The sequence below is a fragment of the Macrotis lagotis genome, chromosome 2 (genome assembly GCF_037893015.1).
Source record: "Macrotis lagotis isolate mMagLag1 chromosome 2, bilby.v1.9.chrom.fasta, whole genome shotgun sequence".
Classification (NCBI taxonomy): domain Eukaryota; kingdom Metazoa; phylum Chordata; class Mammalia; order Peramelemorphia; family Peramelidae; genus Macrotis; species Macrotis lagotis.
This window is the reverse complement of record NC_133659.1, coordinates 224,527,632-224,544,258: the sequence shown is the minus strand read 5'-3', so window position 1 is coordinate 224,544,258 and position 16,627 is coordinate 224,527,632. Positions and strand designations below refer to the sequence as shown.

Here is a 16,627-nt window from a genome sequence, read left to right as displayed (position 1 = left end):
TAATCAAGCTTACTTTCCTTTGAGTTGACCTTATCCCCCTCACACTATCAAGTATTCATTAATTCTCCATCTCAGCAGACTCCAGCTGGATCTAGAAAGAGCTCCGGTGGAAGTCATGGCTGTGGAAGGGATGCCACATCCCTGGAGCTTGAACTGGCTGATTCTTGGAAGCTGTGGGGCTGCTGTCTTAATGATCATTGCTCTCCTGGGGGCTCCCTTTCTTCACATAGCAATTGTGGTTCCCAGAGAACATGGAGACCTCTCTTCAACACAGCAGAGTGTCTACAGAGCTGACCAGGAGGCAGCAGGGAAGCCCTGGGCCCAGCTGCATCAAGAATCTCCTAAAAGCCCCCCTGAAGCCCCTTTGCAGTGTGACATTTCCCCTGATTACCGCTTTGACTGTGCTCCAGAAAAGATCCTCACTCAGGAGCAGTGTGAAGCCCGAGGCTGCTGCTATGTCCCGGTTCCTCAGCAGGGATTCTCTCGGATAGGGAAGCCATGGTGCTTCTTCCCACCCAGTTACCCCAGCTACAAATTGGAGAACCTCACCACTACCAGGATGGGCTACACTGCCACCCTGACTCGTGCAGTGCCTACCTTCTTCCCTAAGGATATCCTCACCCTGCATTTGGAGGTTCGGATGGAGACAGAAAGCCGACTGCATTTTATAGTAGGTCGAAGCTGAAATACACTGCCGGATTTGGGGTAGGGTAGATATACTGGTTGTAATTGTTTAGGTAATGGATTTTGGGGATAGCACCATGCATCTCCCAGCTCTTCAATGAGTCTATGACTTATACTTAACAATTCCCCTTTCCTTTTCCTCCAGATCAAAGATCCTGCCAATCAACGTTATGAGGTTCCCATGGAAACCCCAAAAGTCAGTAGCAGGGCTCCTTCTCAGCTCTATAATGTGACATTTGAGAACAATCCCTTTGGTTTGGTCATATCTAGGAAGTCAAATGGAGTGGTTTTGTGAGTATTCATTCATTTGCCTCTCTCTGACTCCAGGTTGTAGTGAAGAGTTGTTTAGAGCTAGTAGGGATCTGAAAGGGTCATCTAATCCAATATTTCCATTTTATGGACTAAGGCCCAGAGAAGTTAAGACATGAGGCTGAATCCTAGATATTTAATGACTATGACTTGGGTAGCTAGATGGTGCAGTGGATAGAGTACAGGCCTGGATTCAAGAGGACCTGAATTTAAATCTGGACTTCAGACTCTGATTGTGGGCAAGTCCCTCAGCCCTGTTTGCCTCAGTTTTCTCATTTGTAAAGTGAGCTGGAACAGGAAATCATAAAACCACTCCAGTATCTTTGCCAAAAAAAACCCCAAAACAAAACCCCCAAAAATGTAGTCTCAAAGGATTGGACACAGCTAAGTGACCAAACAATTCGCTTAGCCTCTGAGATGCTCAGTTTCTGCGTTTATAAAAATGGGGATTACAAAGAGGGAAGGAAATATGTGCCAGCCACCATGCTAATCATTTTACTAATGTTACCTCATTAGTAAAATGATTAACACAACCCTGTGAGGTAGCTATTGTTATTATCCTCATTTTATAATTGAGGAAACTGAGGCAGACAGTTCTTTCTCTTGCCTAGGGTCACACAGATGGTAAATGAATATCCAAGAATGGATATAAACTCTGGCCTTCCTGACTGCAGGTCTAGTATTCTACCCACAATAAGATATAATGATACTTAAACTACCTATTTTTTTTTGTTGTTGTTTTTTAAGGTTTTTGCAAGGCAATGGGGTTAAGTGGCTTGCCCAAGGCCACAAGGCTAGGTAATTATTAAGTGAGACCTGATTTGAACCCAGGTACTCCTAACTCCAGGGCCGGTGCTTTATCCACTGCGCCACCTAGCCGCCCCCAGAGTTGTTTTGATGAAAAGCTTTTGCAGACTTCCAAGACTAAGATGAATATGCTTCAGAAGTATAAGGGTTACCTTTTTGATCAGAAGTGTCCAAAGCCATGACTTCTCCCCAATATTCACTCTGGGATAATTAGGTAAGCCACTTGTGGCCTCAAATGACTCTCTTATCTGAACAGTACAACTGCAACTGCTGGATGGTGTGTCTTCCTCTAAGCATATAGCTTCAATACTAGATTCCCTGGCTTTTTTGTTTGTTTGTTTAAGGGAGGCCTCTGCATACAATAGAATGGGAAAGATATTCTTATTCTATTAAATCAGCAACATATTAAATCAGTAATAGAGACAGCAATATAAGAATATTCCTTTTCCTTTTACACAAAATTAGCCAACTGTAAGCCCCCCTTCACCCCTCAAGTCTCTGCCCAATTTATTATTTTTTTTTTATAAACTGTTATCTTCTCATGAGATCTTTTTGTCCTGGGAATAAGCAGAGATCCAACAGTAGAGTAGAATTTTGTGGATTCTGGGGTTGAACAGGTTCTCAAGAGGTCTTGTTTTTAGACAGTCACAGAAGGAAGAGCTGTCATATCAAGTCACTTCCCTTGAAAGCTAGCACTCTCAAAGAGTGCTATTTTCTAACTTAATAATAAATATTACTGCTTGACTCCCCAGTGTCATATGGGGAATGAACAACTAAGACAACCCAATCTTCATGGGCTGTGGTTACTGCTACCTTTGTGGCCCCCTCCAACTTCTGCTTACTTTTGGTTTCAAGCTTGGTAAGTGAGGCATTGTGTTTGATGAAATATGATTTCTTCTATCACAAAGTCATTTATAGTTTGCTCTCCTGGGGAGGATATGGACTATCTAGAGAGTATCTAGGCTAAGTAGAACAGCTTCCACCAAAAAGTCTGCTACATATCCCCAAGGCCAAGGTCCTTTTCAGTGTCCCATGACAGAAGGACAGGGTGGTCTTCTATAGGCCACAGAACCTGCCCAAATTGGTCCCTGTGGGAACATTTCTCCCAATGTGTGCAGGTTACTCTCAGATTCTTCTGCTTTCCTTAAGATTCCCTGTGGACTAGATGGCTGAAAAGGAAATCTTGATCTCTCCCTGCAGGCTGAATACAACCATTGCTCCCCTGTTCTTTGCTGACCAGTTTCTCCAGATTACTACCTCTCTGCCCTCCCAGTACATCGCTGGTCTTGGGGAACACCAGACGCCCTTAATACTCAACACCAACTGGACCATGATCACCTTCTGGAACAGAGACATGGCACCTGTGGTAAATAGGGAGGGCCATGAAATGAAAGATTTTTTTCTTTTTATTCAGTCTGACCAGAGGATAGGAGGGGAAGAAGAGATAAAACATTCATTGCTCAATGACTTGCAAACACTGTGCCTCTCCAAACCAAGATCTTATTTTTTTTTTTTGTTATTGTTTCTCACTGTTGACTTAAATTGAGTTTGCAAACCTCTAAAAACCTCTGCTCTCTTTGATGGGAGGTGTTATCTAGCCACACATTTCCCCATCCAGTATTTGTGTAGTGTGCTAATAACTCTGGTAGAGTCTAAAAGTGATTTCTACTTATGCTTTAACAAAATGACTTGAATTCAAAGAATAACGGCAGCTCTCCCACCAGTCTTCAGAGTACATAGTTGGATGTAATTCAAGAATACTTGGGGTGGCTAGGTGGCACAGTGGATCTAACACCGGCCTGGGAGTCAGGAGTACCCAAGTTCAAATCCAGCCCCAGACACTTAATAATTACCTGGCTGTGTGGCCTTGGGCAAGCCACTTAACCCCATTGCCTTGCAAAAAACCTTAAAAAAAAATACTTGATGGAAATGACCTAGTAGATATAGTCTCTCTTCCTTTCACTAGAGTTGAGCTTTTTAGTGTGTATCATTGATTCCTTTGTTTGGTGAAATTTATTAGGCCCTTCTTCAGAAATCATCTAGTCTAAGCTGTTCCTGAACAGGAATCATTTCCATATTGTTCTTCACAAGTGACCTTCCATTGGTGATTTTGAAACCCAATGCCTTTCCATTTTTGGATAGTTCTAATTGTTAGGAAGTAAGCAGGGGCCTTGCATCCCAAGATCTAGCATAGTGCCTCCCACACAAAAGGAGTTGATTTTAAAATCTGCTTTTCTGTAGGAACAAGGCTATCTATTCCTCTTCTGTCTGACTCCCCCAGCCTGGTCTTCTCTTTCCTTGAGTCAAAGAGTTCTCATCTTGTGAACAGACTTTCAAGTAGCATAGTCTCTAGTGGGAGGCCAATCTCTATGGTTCCCACCTTTCTCTCGATGCACCCAGTTTATCAGTGATCATAGATCTTATGAGTTGGAAAATATTATATTTGAAACAGGGAAGAGTGGACAACCATCTCCCCTCTTTCTTGAAAATATATATTAATACTGCATATAATTAGAGAATTTGTAGAAGAAACCCCTCTCCACGCCATTGTCCTTTTTTTCCCCTCCAGAAACTCAGAGGGTTTTGAGTGTTGGTTTGTAAGATAACCATTTATGTCATCTTCCATTGCCATGTCACATGTTGACTCATCCAATTTGTATTTCATTAACACCTTCCCCCAAATTCCTTCCTTGAGTTTATTCATACAAATGATTATATAGCTCTGTCTGTGTTCTGTAATTAGGCAAAATCTAAGTGGAAATTGCTTCCTTGTCCCTTTAATATTACTACTGGAGTTTGAGAGGTGGTAGGGTCAAATCACTCCATCCTTCAGAATAAGAAACTATGACTAGTTAACATCACCTCCATCAAGAACCTTTTGTTATGCACTGAGAGCAAATGAGAGGCTTAGAAAGTTCTCAGAGATCAGGAAGGAACTCTTGGTAAAGGATGCTGTATACCCAAGCTTTTTTTTTTTTCTTCCTTCCTTGTCATTAAACAAGTACATTGCCCATATATCTCATGAGAACATAGCTACATTGATGAAGAAGTAATCAATCACATTTTAATTACTTGAGGGGGTGATAAGATGGGATTTCAGGATTTCAACAGAATTTGGTTAGGCAGGAACTAATATTGGCAGCTTCTTCTCCATCCTAGCCTGGGGTCAGTCTCTATGGTTCCCACCCTTTTTACCTATGCCTGGAAGATGGAGGGTCAGCCCATGGAGTCTTCCTGCTGAACAGCAATGCCATGGGTAAGTCATTGAGGAGTTCTGGTAAAATGTTACATTTAGAAATGGAAAAGGCTTCTAGATCATATAGCCCAGGAGTTCTTAACCTAGGATCCATAATTTTGAGTTCTGGGGGTTTTGAAATGTTTTTTTAATATTTTGATAGTATTTCAGTGTGGTTGATTCCCTTGTAATCCTATGTATTTTATACATATAAAATCATGATCTAAAAAAATATTAAGAACTGATCCAGTCTAACTCCCCCTTCCCCCATCACCAGTTTTTTTTTGTTTGGTTGGTTTTTTTAAGGTTTTTACAAGGCAAATGGGGTTAAGTGGTTTGCCCAAGGCCACACAGCTAGGTAATTATCATCACCAGTTTTACTAGAACCCTTTCATTAATATTAATATCCCCAGCCTTTCTGTCTCTGGGAAAAACTTAGAATCTTATGACTATTGGGGTAGCTAGGTGGTGCAGTGGATAAAGCACCGGCCCTGGAGTCAGTAGTACCTGGGTTCAAATCTGGTCTCAGACACTTAATAATTACCTAGCTGTGTGGCCTTGGACAAGCCACTTAACCCCATTTGCCTTGCAAAAAAAAAAAAAAACAACCTAAGAATTTTATGACTATCCATTCCTTAGTAGTGTTCCTAAGGTTCCAGTATATATAAGAGGTCTAATACTGGTGCAGTGAAGCAGAAGTTCTATTTCTTGGCTTTTCTTCCTAACTCCAACATTGCTTTTCTATTGGCCATCTCTTTCCTCTTGGCCCCATTTTTTTTTTGTTATTGATTGTGTATTAACATTCCTATTCCCAGCAGGCTGCCTTAAGATGTTAAAAATCAATAATAAAAATGTACATTTCATATATATATATATATATATATATATATATATATATGAAATGTGAAATCGTATAGGGCACTTAAAAGAAATTTGTACATTCTGTGTACAATCACCTTCCACCCAGGAGTAAGGGGGAGTGTTCAAGGACCTCACTTGTGACATATTATTAGGAGATGGCTCAGGGCCATTTTTTTCCTTTATTCCATATCTCATCCTGGAAGAGAGCAAAAAAAAATCAACTAACTGACCACCAAGCTAATGAAATTCAAATCACTTTATTGTTCTTCCTTCTTTGTATTTCTGCCTTTCTCCTCAAGGATTTTCCACTTTCTTCAGAAAGTGAATACAGGAGGGAGGTGATGACTGTGGCTTCAGGGGTACCTTAAGGTCTGAAGCCTAAAATGTAAGGTGGGAAGAGGAGATTCTTGCCCTCCAGGTGCTTCCTACAACCTCAAGCCTGCTTTCCTTTACAGATGTAGTATTACAGCCAAGACCTGCCCTGACTTGGAGGGCAATAGGGGGCATACTGGACTTCTACATCTTCCTGGGACCAGAGCCAAAGAATGTGGTTCAGCAGTACTTGGAAGTTGTTGGTATGCTCTAACCCAGTCTTATTTTATAAAAGCCCAAAAGGATAGTCATTGAGGGTCCTCCATCTTTCCCCAGCATAGATCAGCATCAGGAGATTCAGTATACAGTATACATAAGAGCTCTAACACTGGATATGGGATATTTTTAATTCCATTATTATTTTAGTTCCATTATTCCATATTATAATTCCATTATTATGTTGCATCTAGTAGACTGTGAAAATGGGGGTCTTGGCATGACTGTTAACACTCTTGACAACTACTCAATGTCAAGGGCAAAGGGAAACTTGTTTTCTTTTGGGGGTTCCTTCAGCATAACCTGAGGGTTCTAGAAATTCAGGTTTTATTATTACATTTCCACCCCTTTGACTGTCCCTTGTGTCCTAAGTACAAGACTGGTCTCTTGTGCATACCTCAGTTGCCCCATCTATGAAAGGTAGATGAGGCAACAGGCTCACAGAATATTCAAGTTCATACACAGTGCAGAATGGACAGATGTGAACAGGAAGTCTTTAGTCTACTGTTCCTCTCTCCTTTTTTATCTACTGCTTCACCTAGTTGCCCAGATTCAGTGAATTTTGTTATTGCTTTACAGGATACCCATTTATGCCACCTTACTGGGGTCTGGGCTTCCACCTGTGCCGATGGGGCTACTCCTCCACCACTGTCACCCGACAGGTGGTAAAGAACATGACAGCAGCTAACTTTCCCCTAGTAAGTCCTCTGTTGGATTTCCAGGGATATCTTGGAATAAAAGAAAAAGATGATGAATAATCCCTAGGGACCCCAGAGATAGGTTGGTGGTGGTAGAGGTAATACAGGACTAGAAAGTTGTTTGACTAGCAACTCAGCAAATGGAACCACCGCGGTTTTGCTATAGGATGTCCAGTGGAATGACTTAGATTATATGGATGCCAAGAGGGACTTCACTTTCAACAAGGACAACTTCTGGGACTTTCCAGCCATGGTACAGGAGTTTCATCAGAGTGGCCGAAGGTATATCATGATTGTGGTGAGTGCTGTTTCTTCTCATAGCCCCTCTGCTCTCGCCTCACCTCATCCTCAGCACTTAAATTTAACACATCTTTCCTAATCATCCTCTTTGAAAAGGGGAAATGCTCAAGTCTCTGATTTCTCTTTCTTATCATTTCATCATTGTCATTATCACTGAGAGCCATTTATTAAAACCATAGCATTAAAAGCATATCATGAGGGGGCAGCTAGATGGCGCAGTACACCGGCCCTGAAGTCAGGAGGACCTGAATTCAAATCCAGCCTCAGACACTTAATAATTACCTAGCTGTATGACCTTGGGCAAGTCACTTAACCTCATTGCTTTGCAAAAAAACCAAAACAAAACAAAAAGCATATTGTGAACATAGATAGATATAGTGCTGGAAGGGTCCTGAGAGGTCATTTAGTCCAACCCCTCATTTTACAGATAGGGAAATTTGAGAATTAGAGCATTTAAATTATTTGCCTAATACTGTCACCTTTAATATGCAGGTATTATAAAACAAAACTGGAATTTAAACCCAGGTCTGGAAGGCCAGTGCTTTCCCACTATTCCTTTGTAACTTTTAAATGTTCTATGTAACATTTCAGAGATATAGAGTTCTAGCACTTATCCTTAAATCATCTTTAGAATATTAATTCCTTAAAGATGGACTGCAATTCTGCCCCATGCTTAATTAGCATTTTCTTGCGGATTCAGAAATCTTCAAATCCTTAAGGAACTTACCTTCATTCTCCCTATGATCACAGTAGCCGTAGATCAAAGATTGATGAACAACATTAGGTTTAAAGATATGTAGTACTGGCATACTTTACACAAAAATCTGATGAAAAATTAGTGCTGATATGGTGAGATAGTTTTCTTTTTCACTAGCAATTTATTCCCTGTGAAACTATTTCAAGCCTTTTGACTGAATTTAAAAAAAAATGATCATTCTTTAGTAGCTATATTCTTCCAGGGAATAACTCTAAAAGATAAAACAATATACAAAGGGGTAAATGGTATCACTATTTCCAATAGCAAAAAAAATTGAAAACAAGCCAACACTAAAGAAAATGGAGATTCAGATGATAAACACATGTAACTTGAAGTAACAAAAAACACAAATGGCTTGCAGACACTAATTGTGATTATCTATTAATGCATTTTTTAAACAAAAACCAGGAAAAGGGATCAAAGAATCAGAATTTCAGAGCTGGAAATGATCATAGAGGTCATCTGTTATAATCCCCCTAATCTTTCTTTTAACAGAGAAAGAAATAGAATTCATTGTATTTTCAGATACTTTTCTAAACTCAAAAAATGTTTTAAATCAAGCTTTCCCATTCTTTAAATATTATATGAATTATAGTACTTTAACTTTATGGATAATTTTCAGGAAATTGTCTGTTGTGTAAGTGAAGCATGTGTATATCTGTATTACAACTTTTGATTATCTAGACTGCTGGAATTACTAGTCTCCAAAACCTCATGTTAGCAAATCATTTTAGCCTTTTCATACCTCTAAGCTTTTTATCAGAGTATCTCACTTGGATCAACATGGATTCTTTTTCCTTATTTCAAATGGAGAATGGAGTAATGGAGAAAAGGTTTTTTAAAGCACCAGATAATACAGAAATTGAGAAACAACCTCCAAATACCATCGTTCTTCCCTTAGTTGCCCTATGCCCTCACATTACCTTGGACTGTTATTGATGTACTGTAGCACATTAACAATATTGACCTGTTGATAGATGAAGAATACTTGATGATGGGTCATCCAGGGGTGAAGTCAAGGCAGTGACTTCTGGCTCTGACAGTTAAACTTGGAATTATACTCTCTCCTTCAGGTTTTTCATTATGATTATAGCTATTTTGGTACCTCTGTTCAGGAGGAACAGTCAAGATGGCATAGTGGAGAAAATGTTATGTTTGGATTCTTGAAGACCAGAGTTCAAGTTCTATCTGTGTCATGTATTAACTGTGTGATTCTGAGCAAGTCTTTTTCACCTTCCTGTTCAGTTTTCCTACATCTAAAATGGTAATAATTAAAGTAGTTGGAGAGATCATATGAGAAGGCTGTTTTTAATGATAACCACTATTATTTCCCCCAACTGGTGTTTGAATAAATGCATCATGCCTTAGATGACCACTGAAGAAGAATGGGATCTCTCAAGGACCTTGGGCCAGGGAGGCAAATCATGGTGTCGAGTCCCCCTAAATTCTGACTTAAAGGCTACCATTTCAGAGGGGAAGAGAAGGAACAATGTGAAAACTTGTGACCATTCTCCATCAAATCCACAGGAAATGAGCCATATTCTTTCTGTCTCCATTAGGATCCAGCCATCAGCAGCTCTGGTCCTGCCGGGAGCTACAGACCCTATGATGAAGGCCTGAAGAGAGGGGTGTTCATCACCAATGAGACAGGGCAGCCTCTGATTGGAAAGGTGGAAGCTGGAATGGGAGTAGCAGTGTTGTAGAACATGAAGGCTTGGGGTCAAGGGGAAGGGGTGTGGAAGTCCAGAGAGATGGTCAGAATATTTAGATGTTAATGCTGGTAATCAACAAGGATGCAGTTTGGAAATCTGAGTCATAACCTGTATGTAGCAAAAAACCTTGGTCCCTTAACACAGGGGATCCATTTCTTGAAGTGTATAGATGTGGAGAGAAAACCATGAAGTCTCTTATCTATACTCCATGTCTTGAGTAAATACTTTTCTCTTTCTTGACCTGTAGTGCTCATTTGATCAGACTTTGTCCCTTCCTTTAAAGGATCTCTATATAGCCCTTTAAATTTGTCAACCAAACGGTCAAGTGAACTACCATGTGCCAGATAAGAGTGAACACAGTCACACAGTGGGTGAAGTGATTCCTTTGAGAATTGCAGAGTGTGGGAGAACATTCCCTTAAGTCTGGATCCTCCAGCTCAGTTATCTAGACAACTTCCAGGCAGACTGTAGTCAGCAGATAGAGTCAGAAGGACCTGGGTTCAAATCCTGATGTAGGCAATTGCTATATGACCCTAGGGGAGTCACTTAACTGTTCCCTGCCTCAGTTTCTTCATCTCTAAAATGGGGATAATAGTTCTTCCCTCATAGAGATGTTGTGAGGATCAAATTAAATGAAATAGCATATGAAGAGTTTCACAAACTTTAAAGTACTGGATACATGATAGCTATTGTTATATTATCCTTTGTGATATGCAGTCATTCATTCAGTGATTACTTGTTGAGTCCTTAGATGGGAGGCACTGTACCAGATGATGGTGAGGATAGAAGAGGAATAAAGTCCCTGCCTGAGCTGACATACATGCTTCTGTTTAAAGGAGTTGTGGCTTTTCTCCCTGAGGTTGGAGGCCGAGTTGTCCTGCCCTGACTTAGAAATTGTGGCTGAATGAAAATCTGAGGTTCCTCCCAAGCAGTTTGTAGTTGAAGCCTCAGGGGCCTGACTTTAGTCTCTTTGGAGCTGAGACTTAGATGGCCTCCCTTTGTCTCCATTTCCTTTGCTTTCCAGGTTTGGCCTGGGGAAACTGCCTTCCCCGACTTCACCAACCCCCATACCCAGGACTGGTGGTATGACATGGTGAAGGAGTTCCACACTCAAGTTCCCTTTGATGGCATGTGGATTGTAAGTGGCCGGCCTTTTCTACATTTTCTGCTAATAGCATAGGTGTCTGCATTAGTTAACCCTGCTCTATACACCATCCTGAGTAGCTGTTCTGTCTTTCCAGGACATGAATGAGCCGTCTAATTTTGTAAGAGGCTCTGTGCAAGGTTGCCCCAACAATGAGCTAGAAAATCCTCCCTATGTACCAGGTAATTACTTCCCCCCCTCACCCCATGCTTCCGCTATCCCAGCTGAGCATCTTGAGGTGCCCAGGCCCCATCCATCTGGCATGTTGTTGGGTCTTTTTGGTTATGTTTGACCCCTTTCCACTTCCTCACCAGCTGTAACCAGTTGAGTTTAACCAACAATGGATAATCTGGGTAACTAGAGAAGTGTTTGCATCAGGAAGGCACAGGAAGTGAGAGACCTAGGAGAGAGCTTTAAACTGCTCATCTACAGAGTATGTAAGAATTAATTCCTGAATAAAGGCAGCTAGGCCTGGCATCAGGAAGACTTAAGTGCAAATCCAGCCTCATGTGCTAACTGTGATCCTGGGCAGATCACTTAATCTGTCAAATGAGCTGCAGAAGGAAATGGCAAATCACTCCAGGATCCTTGCTAAGAAAACCCCAAAAGGAGACCTGAAGAACTGGACATAACTGAAATGACTGACAAAGAGAAATTCCTCCATAGAGAGAGGACTTGGGTTTATGCCAAAGCCAAAGGAGCCAAGGGGTGGGTGGGTGACCAGAGTTTGGATTTGCCCTGGTCTTTGAGGTTTGAGCAGTACACCATCCTCTGGCTTTTTCACTGCAGGTGTGATTGGAGGTGCCCTCAATGCAGCGACCATCTGTGCCTCCAGTCGTCAGTACCTGTCTTCTCACTACAATTTGCACACTCTGTATGGACTGACTGAAGCCATTGCCTCCCATGAGTAAGGGAAGCAGATCTGTCCCTCTGACCCTCCCCTCTCCCATGCCCTCTGCTTCTTCCTTGCCCCTTTAATATCATAAGTAGGTGATCTAGGGTTAAGAGAAGCAGGCAGTGCCCTCTACCCTTCCCCAGCCCCTCACCTCAGAAAGTTCTACCTGTCTGTTGTTAGATTGGGTGGGAAAGGGGCAGGTCTGTCTTTTCTGAAAAACTGAAAAATGGAATGATCCAACTAAACAGACCTTGAGGTGGGGGGCGGCGACTGTTATTCAAGTTATCACAAGTAGGAGTGTTAAAGAGGATGAATTATGTTTAGGATCAGAGGTTAGACCAGAGCATGTGTATGCCCTAACTAGCCTTAAATATTCCCTTTATGTATAGTAAATACCACAGGACACTCTCCTCCCTAGGTACAGCTAACTTAACCCAAAAATGCCTGCAGTGTACCTTAGGCTGAGGTGATAGGTATTTCTGTCAGTGGAGTCGTCTCTGTCAGTGGAGTCATCTAGAACTTGGGAATGGATTGTGGGGAGAGCTAAGGGACTGATGCCTAGAGTAAACAAGTTCTGGGGTTTAAATTTCAGATTTATTGATTCATACCGAGGCACAGAGGGAGGGTCTGGGAGTAAATGAGAACCCCACTCTCAAACACCTGCTCCCCTCACAGTGCCCTGGTGAAGGTTCGGGGACTGCGCCCCTTTGTGATATCCCGATCGACTTTTGCTGGCCATGGCCGTTATGCTGGTCACTGGACAGGAGATGTGGATAGCAACTGGGAACAGCTGTACTACTCTGTACCAGGTAAGAGCCAAGGGACTTGCCTGGGAGCTCTGGTAAGACCTTGCCATTCACCACCCAACCTCAGGTCTTGGGATGCTGGCTCAAACAAGGGGGTTATTAAAGAATAGGTTTCTTCAGTCATCCATTATCTGTGCAGTTCAGATGCTTCCAGTCTTGAATCAGAGCCTGCTATCCTGGTAGATGGCAGCTCAGAGGTGGTTCATGATGATGCTAAAGAAGGTTCATGATGATGCTAAAGAGACTGTAGGGAAGTGATTGGCTAGATGGGATGGTAAGCAAGTCTGAGCAAAAACTTTTGATTTTTTTTTCTATCTCTGGCCAGGTTGCAAAAAATCTTTAGGAAATAAAGTGCTATTTTTAAAAAACTACTTAATTTGGGTAGCTATGAAAATTATAGGAGCTTCTGGGAGAGATTTTTTTTCACTTTAGAGATGAGGTAATAAATTGCATATATATATATACATACATATATACATATATATATATATATATATATATATATATATCCTACTGAATTCTCCTACTGAATCCTACTGAATTTATTTTTTTCTTTTATTTAAGGCAATGGGGTTAAGAGTGACTTGCCCAAGCTCACACAGCTAGGCAATTATTAAGTGTCTATGAGGCTGGATTTGAACTTAAGTCCTCCTGTCTCTAGGGCCAGTGGTCTATCTACTGTGCCACCTCGCTGCCCCTCATTGTCTTTAAATATACTGAATGTTGTAAAAGGAAATGACTTTGAAAAAGGTACTTTGGTGAAAAAACAATAGTTTTTGCTTCCCTTGATGCATTCCCTAGCAATTAAAGTTAATTCATTAAAAAGAAAAAAGTAGCATCTGTGCTTAAAAAAGCCTAATAAGACAGGGGATTATAGGATCTTATCTTTATATTAAAACATTAATTATGTTAGCTAACAATTATATAACACTTTATGGTTTGCAAAGTACTTTATGAGATGTCATTTGATTCTAAGAATCTTGTGAGTTAAGTACTATTACCTCATGCTTCAGATCAAGAAACTAAGGATGGGAGAGGTTAAGTGACATATGCAGTATCTAAGGCAGAATTCTTTTTTTTGTTTGTTTTTTTTTTTGCAAGGCAATGGGGTTAAGTGACTTGCCCAAGGTCACACAAGCTAGGTAATTATTAAGTGTCTGAGGCTGTATTTGAATTCAGGTCCTCCTGACTCTAGGGCTGGTACTCTATTTACTGTACCACTTAGCTGCCCCCAAGGCAGAATTCAAACTAATCTCCTTGTCCAGTGCCCCTGTTGGTATGACACCTCCAGACCTCTGTGTATTTTATATTGTGCATTATCAGAAGGGTTATAAGAACTACTAACTAGACACTGTGGAATGCGTCATTATAGTCCTGGTTTGACTCACATAAACATACAGGATTGTTGTGAGATTCCATTATCTCATATTTTACGAGATTCAAAAGGCAGGTCCCTGGCCCTCATCTTCCAATATAGCTCTAATTCTGACCTAAAGCCGACCTTCCCATAGAAGAGAGAATTCCGGTACTTGTTTTCTACCCCCCTTCCTTGAGTGCTTAGCGGTGCCCTCCACCTGAGGGTTCTGTTTGAGGGTTCTCGGCCCCAGTGCCAGCCTGACCAGTCCAAGAAAAGCCAGGGAAAACTTGGCAAGAACTAGGTGAAGGTGGCATGTAGAACTGGAGGCCAGCTGAGACACCTAGGGACTGTGGTCCTGAGATTCCAGAGATAATTGCATATAGTTCCTTGTACATGGGCACTTGATAAATATTGATTTAAAATTTAATTTCTCCCTTTAAACAAGAATTATGGAGGTTTTCCATGATATAATCAGAAAAAAATAGGCCTGGAATTCAGAGGCCCAGGATTGATTCCTACCTTAGGCCTTCAGAGGTTTATGTAGCCTTTTCTCTGAACCTTCTTCTTGCCATCTGTATGATGGGGACAGTACTATTTGAACTACTTCCTAATTGAGGTTTGTGAAGAAAAGGCTTTACACGTCACTCTTGGGTTGCTATTGATAAAAGTTTTTAGGGGCAGCTCAGTGGTGCAGTAGATAGAGCACCATCCCTGGAGTCTGGAGAACCTGAGTTCAAATCCAGCTTCAGACATTTGACACTTACTTTCTGTATGACCCTGGACCTTGCAAAAAAAAAAATACAAATAATAATAAAATAAATGAAAGTTTGTGAATGGAGAGGAACCATAATAACAGTTAGCATTTTTACGGTGCTTAAAGGATTGCAAAATGCTTTACAAATATTCTCATTTGATCCAACAATCCCAGAAGGTGAGTACTGTTGTTATTCCCACTTTTACAGATGAAAAAATTGAGGCTGACAGAAGTGATTTGCCCAGGGTAACACAGCTAGTAAGGTTGGATTTGAACTCGGGTCCTCTTAAATCTAGCTCCAGTACTTTATGCACTGAGCTACCCATTGCCTTCTCTACCTTTTTCCTCGGAACACTGAGAATTAAAAAAATGATACACAGGTTATATAAATATTATTCATTATTGTGACATATTCACAAAATGTTAAATCTGGAAGAGAGATTAGAAGTCATCTGGTCCACATCCCTCATTTTATAAATGAGGAAGCCAGTGCCCAGGCAGATGAAATGACTGGCTTCAAGCCATACCACTAGTTAATTACTGTTTTGACTAAAATTTTAACTCATTTTCTGATGCCTAACCTACCACTTTGTACACTATAATAATAATTTTGTGATTAAAAACAAAGAACAGGAATTCCAGCCTTATCAAAGTTTGCATAGACTTTTCCAGAAGATCTAACAGAGAGTTTTGTTTGCTCCAGTTCATTTCTGGAGATAAGTTATTACAGATCAAACCAAGCATGGGTTATTGCTGCTGTTTCTTCCAAATTGTTGCTGTTGCATGAATTCCTGGAAGGAAAAGGATAAGAAATCAATCCTTTTTTTCTTAGATACTTCCTTTTTGTCTGTTTCATCTCATTTTTCAGCCACAACTATTGGCACACCTGGGCCAGGAAATTGGTATTACTATCAGCCCTGTACTGTGCTAAGCTGCTCTATTCAACTCAACAAATACTTTTATAATCATTTACTATGTAAGGGACTCCAAGAGTGACACCCCCCCCCAACCCCCGCTGTCATGGAGTGTGAACTTCTGGGGTGAGAGGCTGAGGCCTTGAGGAAAAGGACCAGTGTCAAAATGCATTATGGTTATGGAATGATGAAGTACTCTTTTATTTTCTTAGATGCTTTGCTAACAGATTCCACCTCCATGAATACTTGGAAGTATTGGAAAGTTGAGGTTTTATTTTTTTTAGTTGGTTTGTAGGCAGATTGAATCTCCAAACCCAGTCCCAATGAAGACTGGAGGCTTCAGTCTCCTCCTAGGCGGGATCTTTGGTCCTTGAGAAGCAGCATATTTTGTTCAGCCAAAGTGTTTTTTTTTCTTAGATAGTTCAGGACATAGCATAAATCAAACACAGCTTTCATGAGTAGCAGTAGATGTCAAGTCAAGAATGTCTTTATACCTGATTTCTGAAAAGAACCAGGACTGGGACAGTGACCTTTATTATCTGAGTAATGGCAATCTTCTTCCCTTCCCCACCTTCCAGCCAGGTGATTGAGCATGCTCTAGTATCCTCATCATCTTGTGATACTACCTTACTGGATTCCACCCAAAACTCCCTAGAGCTAACAACTGGCTCTTAGGTTTCACTTAATGTGGAAGTTAGAAAATAGGTAGGCAACTAGGTGGTGCCATAATACATAGAGGACTGGCGTGGAATGAGGAAGACTCATCTTCCTGAATTAAAATCAGGCCTCAGACACTTAACTAGCTG

The 16,627-nt window shown here is 41.0% G+C and overlaps 1 protein-coding gene across 5 annotated transcripts in view; it reads left to right on the top strand.

The window, feature by feature from the left end:
* Window positions 1–16,627, top strand: part of LOC141514290 (lysosomal alpha-glucosidase-like) — a 37,876-nt gene that overhangs the window by 11,062 nt on the left and 10,187 nt on the right. For 3 of the 5 annotated variants that reach the window (XM_074224987.1, XM_074224986.1, XM_074224985.1), the window contains exons 2-13: window positions 79–670; window positions 830–975; window positions 3,001–3,166; window positions 4,960–5,056; window positions 6,352–6,471; window positions 7,064–7,182; window positions 7,349–7,480; window positions 9,799–9,909; window positions 10,976–11,089; window positions 11,193–11,277; window positions 11,885–12,002; window positions 12,666–12,799. In XM_074224987.1, the coding sequence (XP_074081088.1) occupies window positions 116–670; window positions 830–975; window positions 3,001–3,166; window positions 4,960–5,056; window positions 6,352–6,471; window positions 7,064–7,182; window positions 7,349–7,480; window positions 9,799–9,909; window positions 10,976–11,089; window positions 11,193–11,277; window positions 11,885–12,002; window positions 12,666–12,799 (1,897 nt within the window). In that variant the 5' untranslated portion in view covers window positions 79–115. Of the gene's footprint in view, window positions 1–75; window positions 671–829; window positions 976–3,000; window positions 3,167–4,959; window positions 5,057–6,351; window positions 6,472–7,063; window positions 7,183–7,348; window positions 7,481–9,798; window positions 9,910–10,975; window positions 11,090–11,192; window positions 11,278–11,884; window positions 12,003–12,665; window positions 12,800–16,627 lie in introns of all 5 variants that reach the window. The other 2 variants (XM_074224988.1, XM_074224984.1) reach the window with 1 other exon arrangement.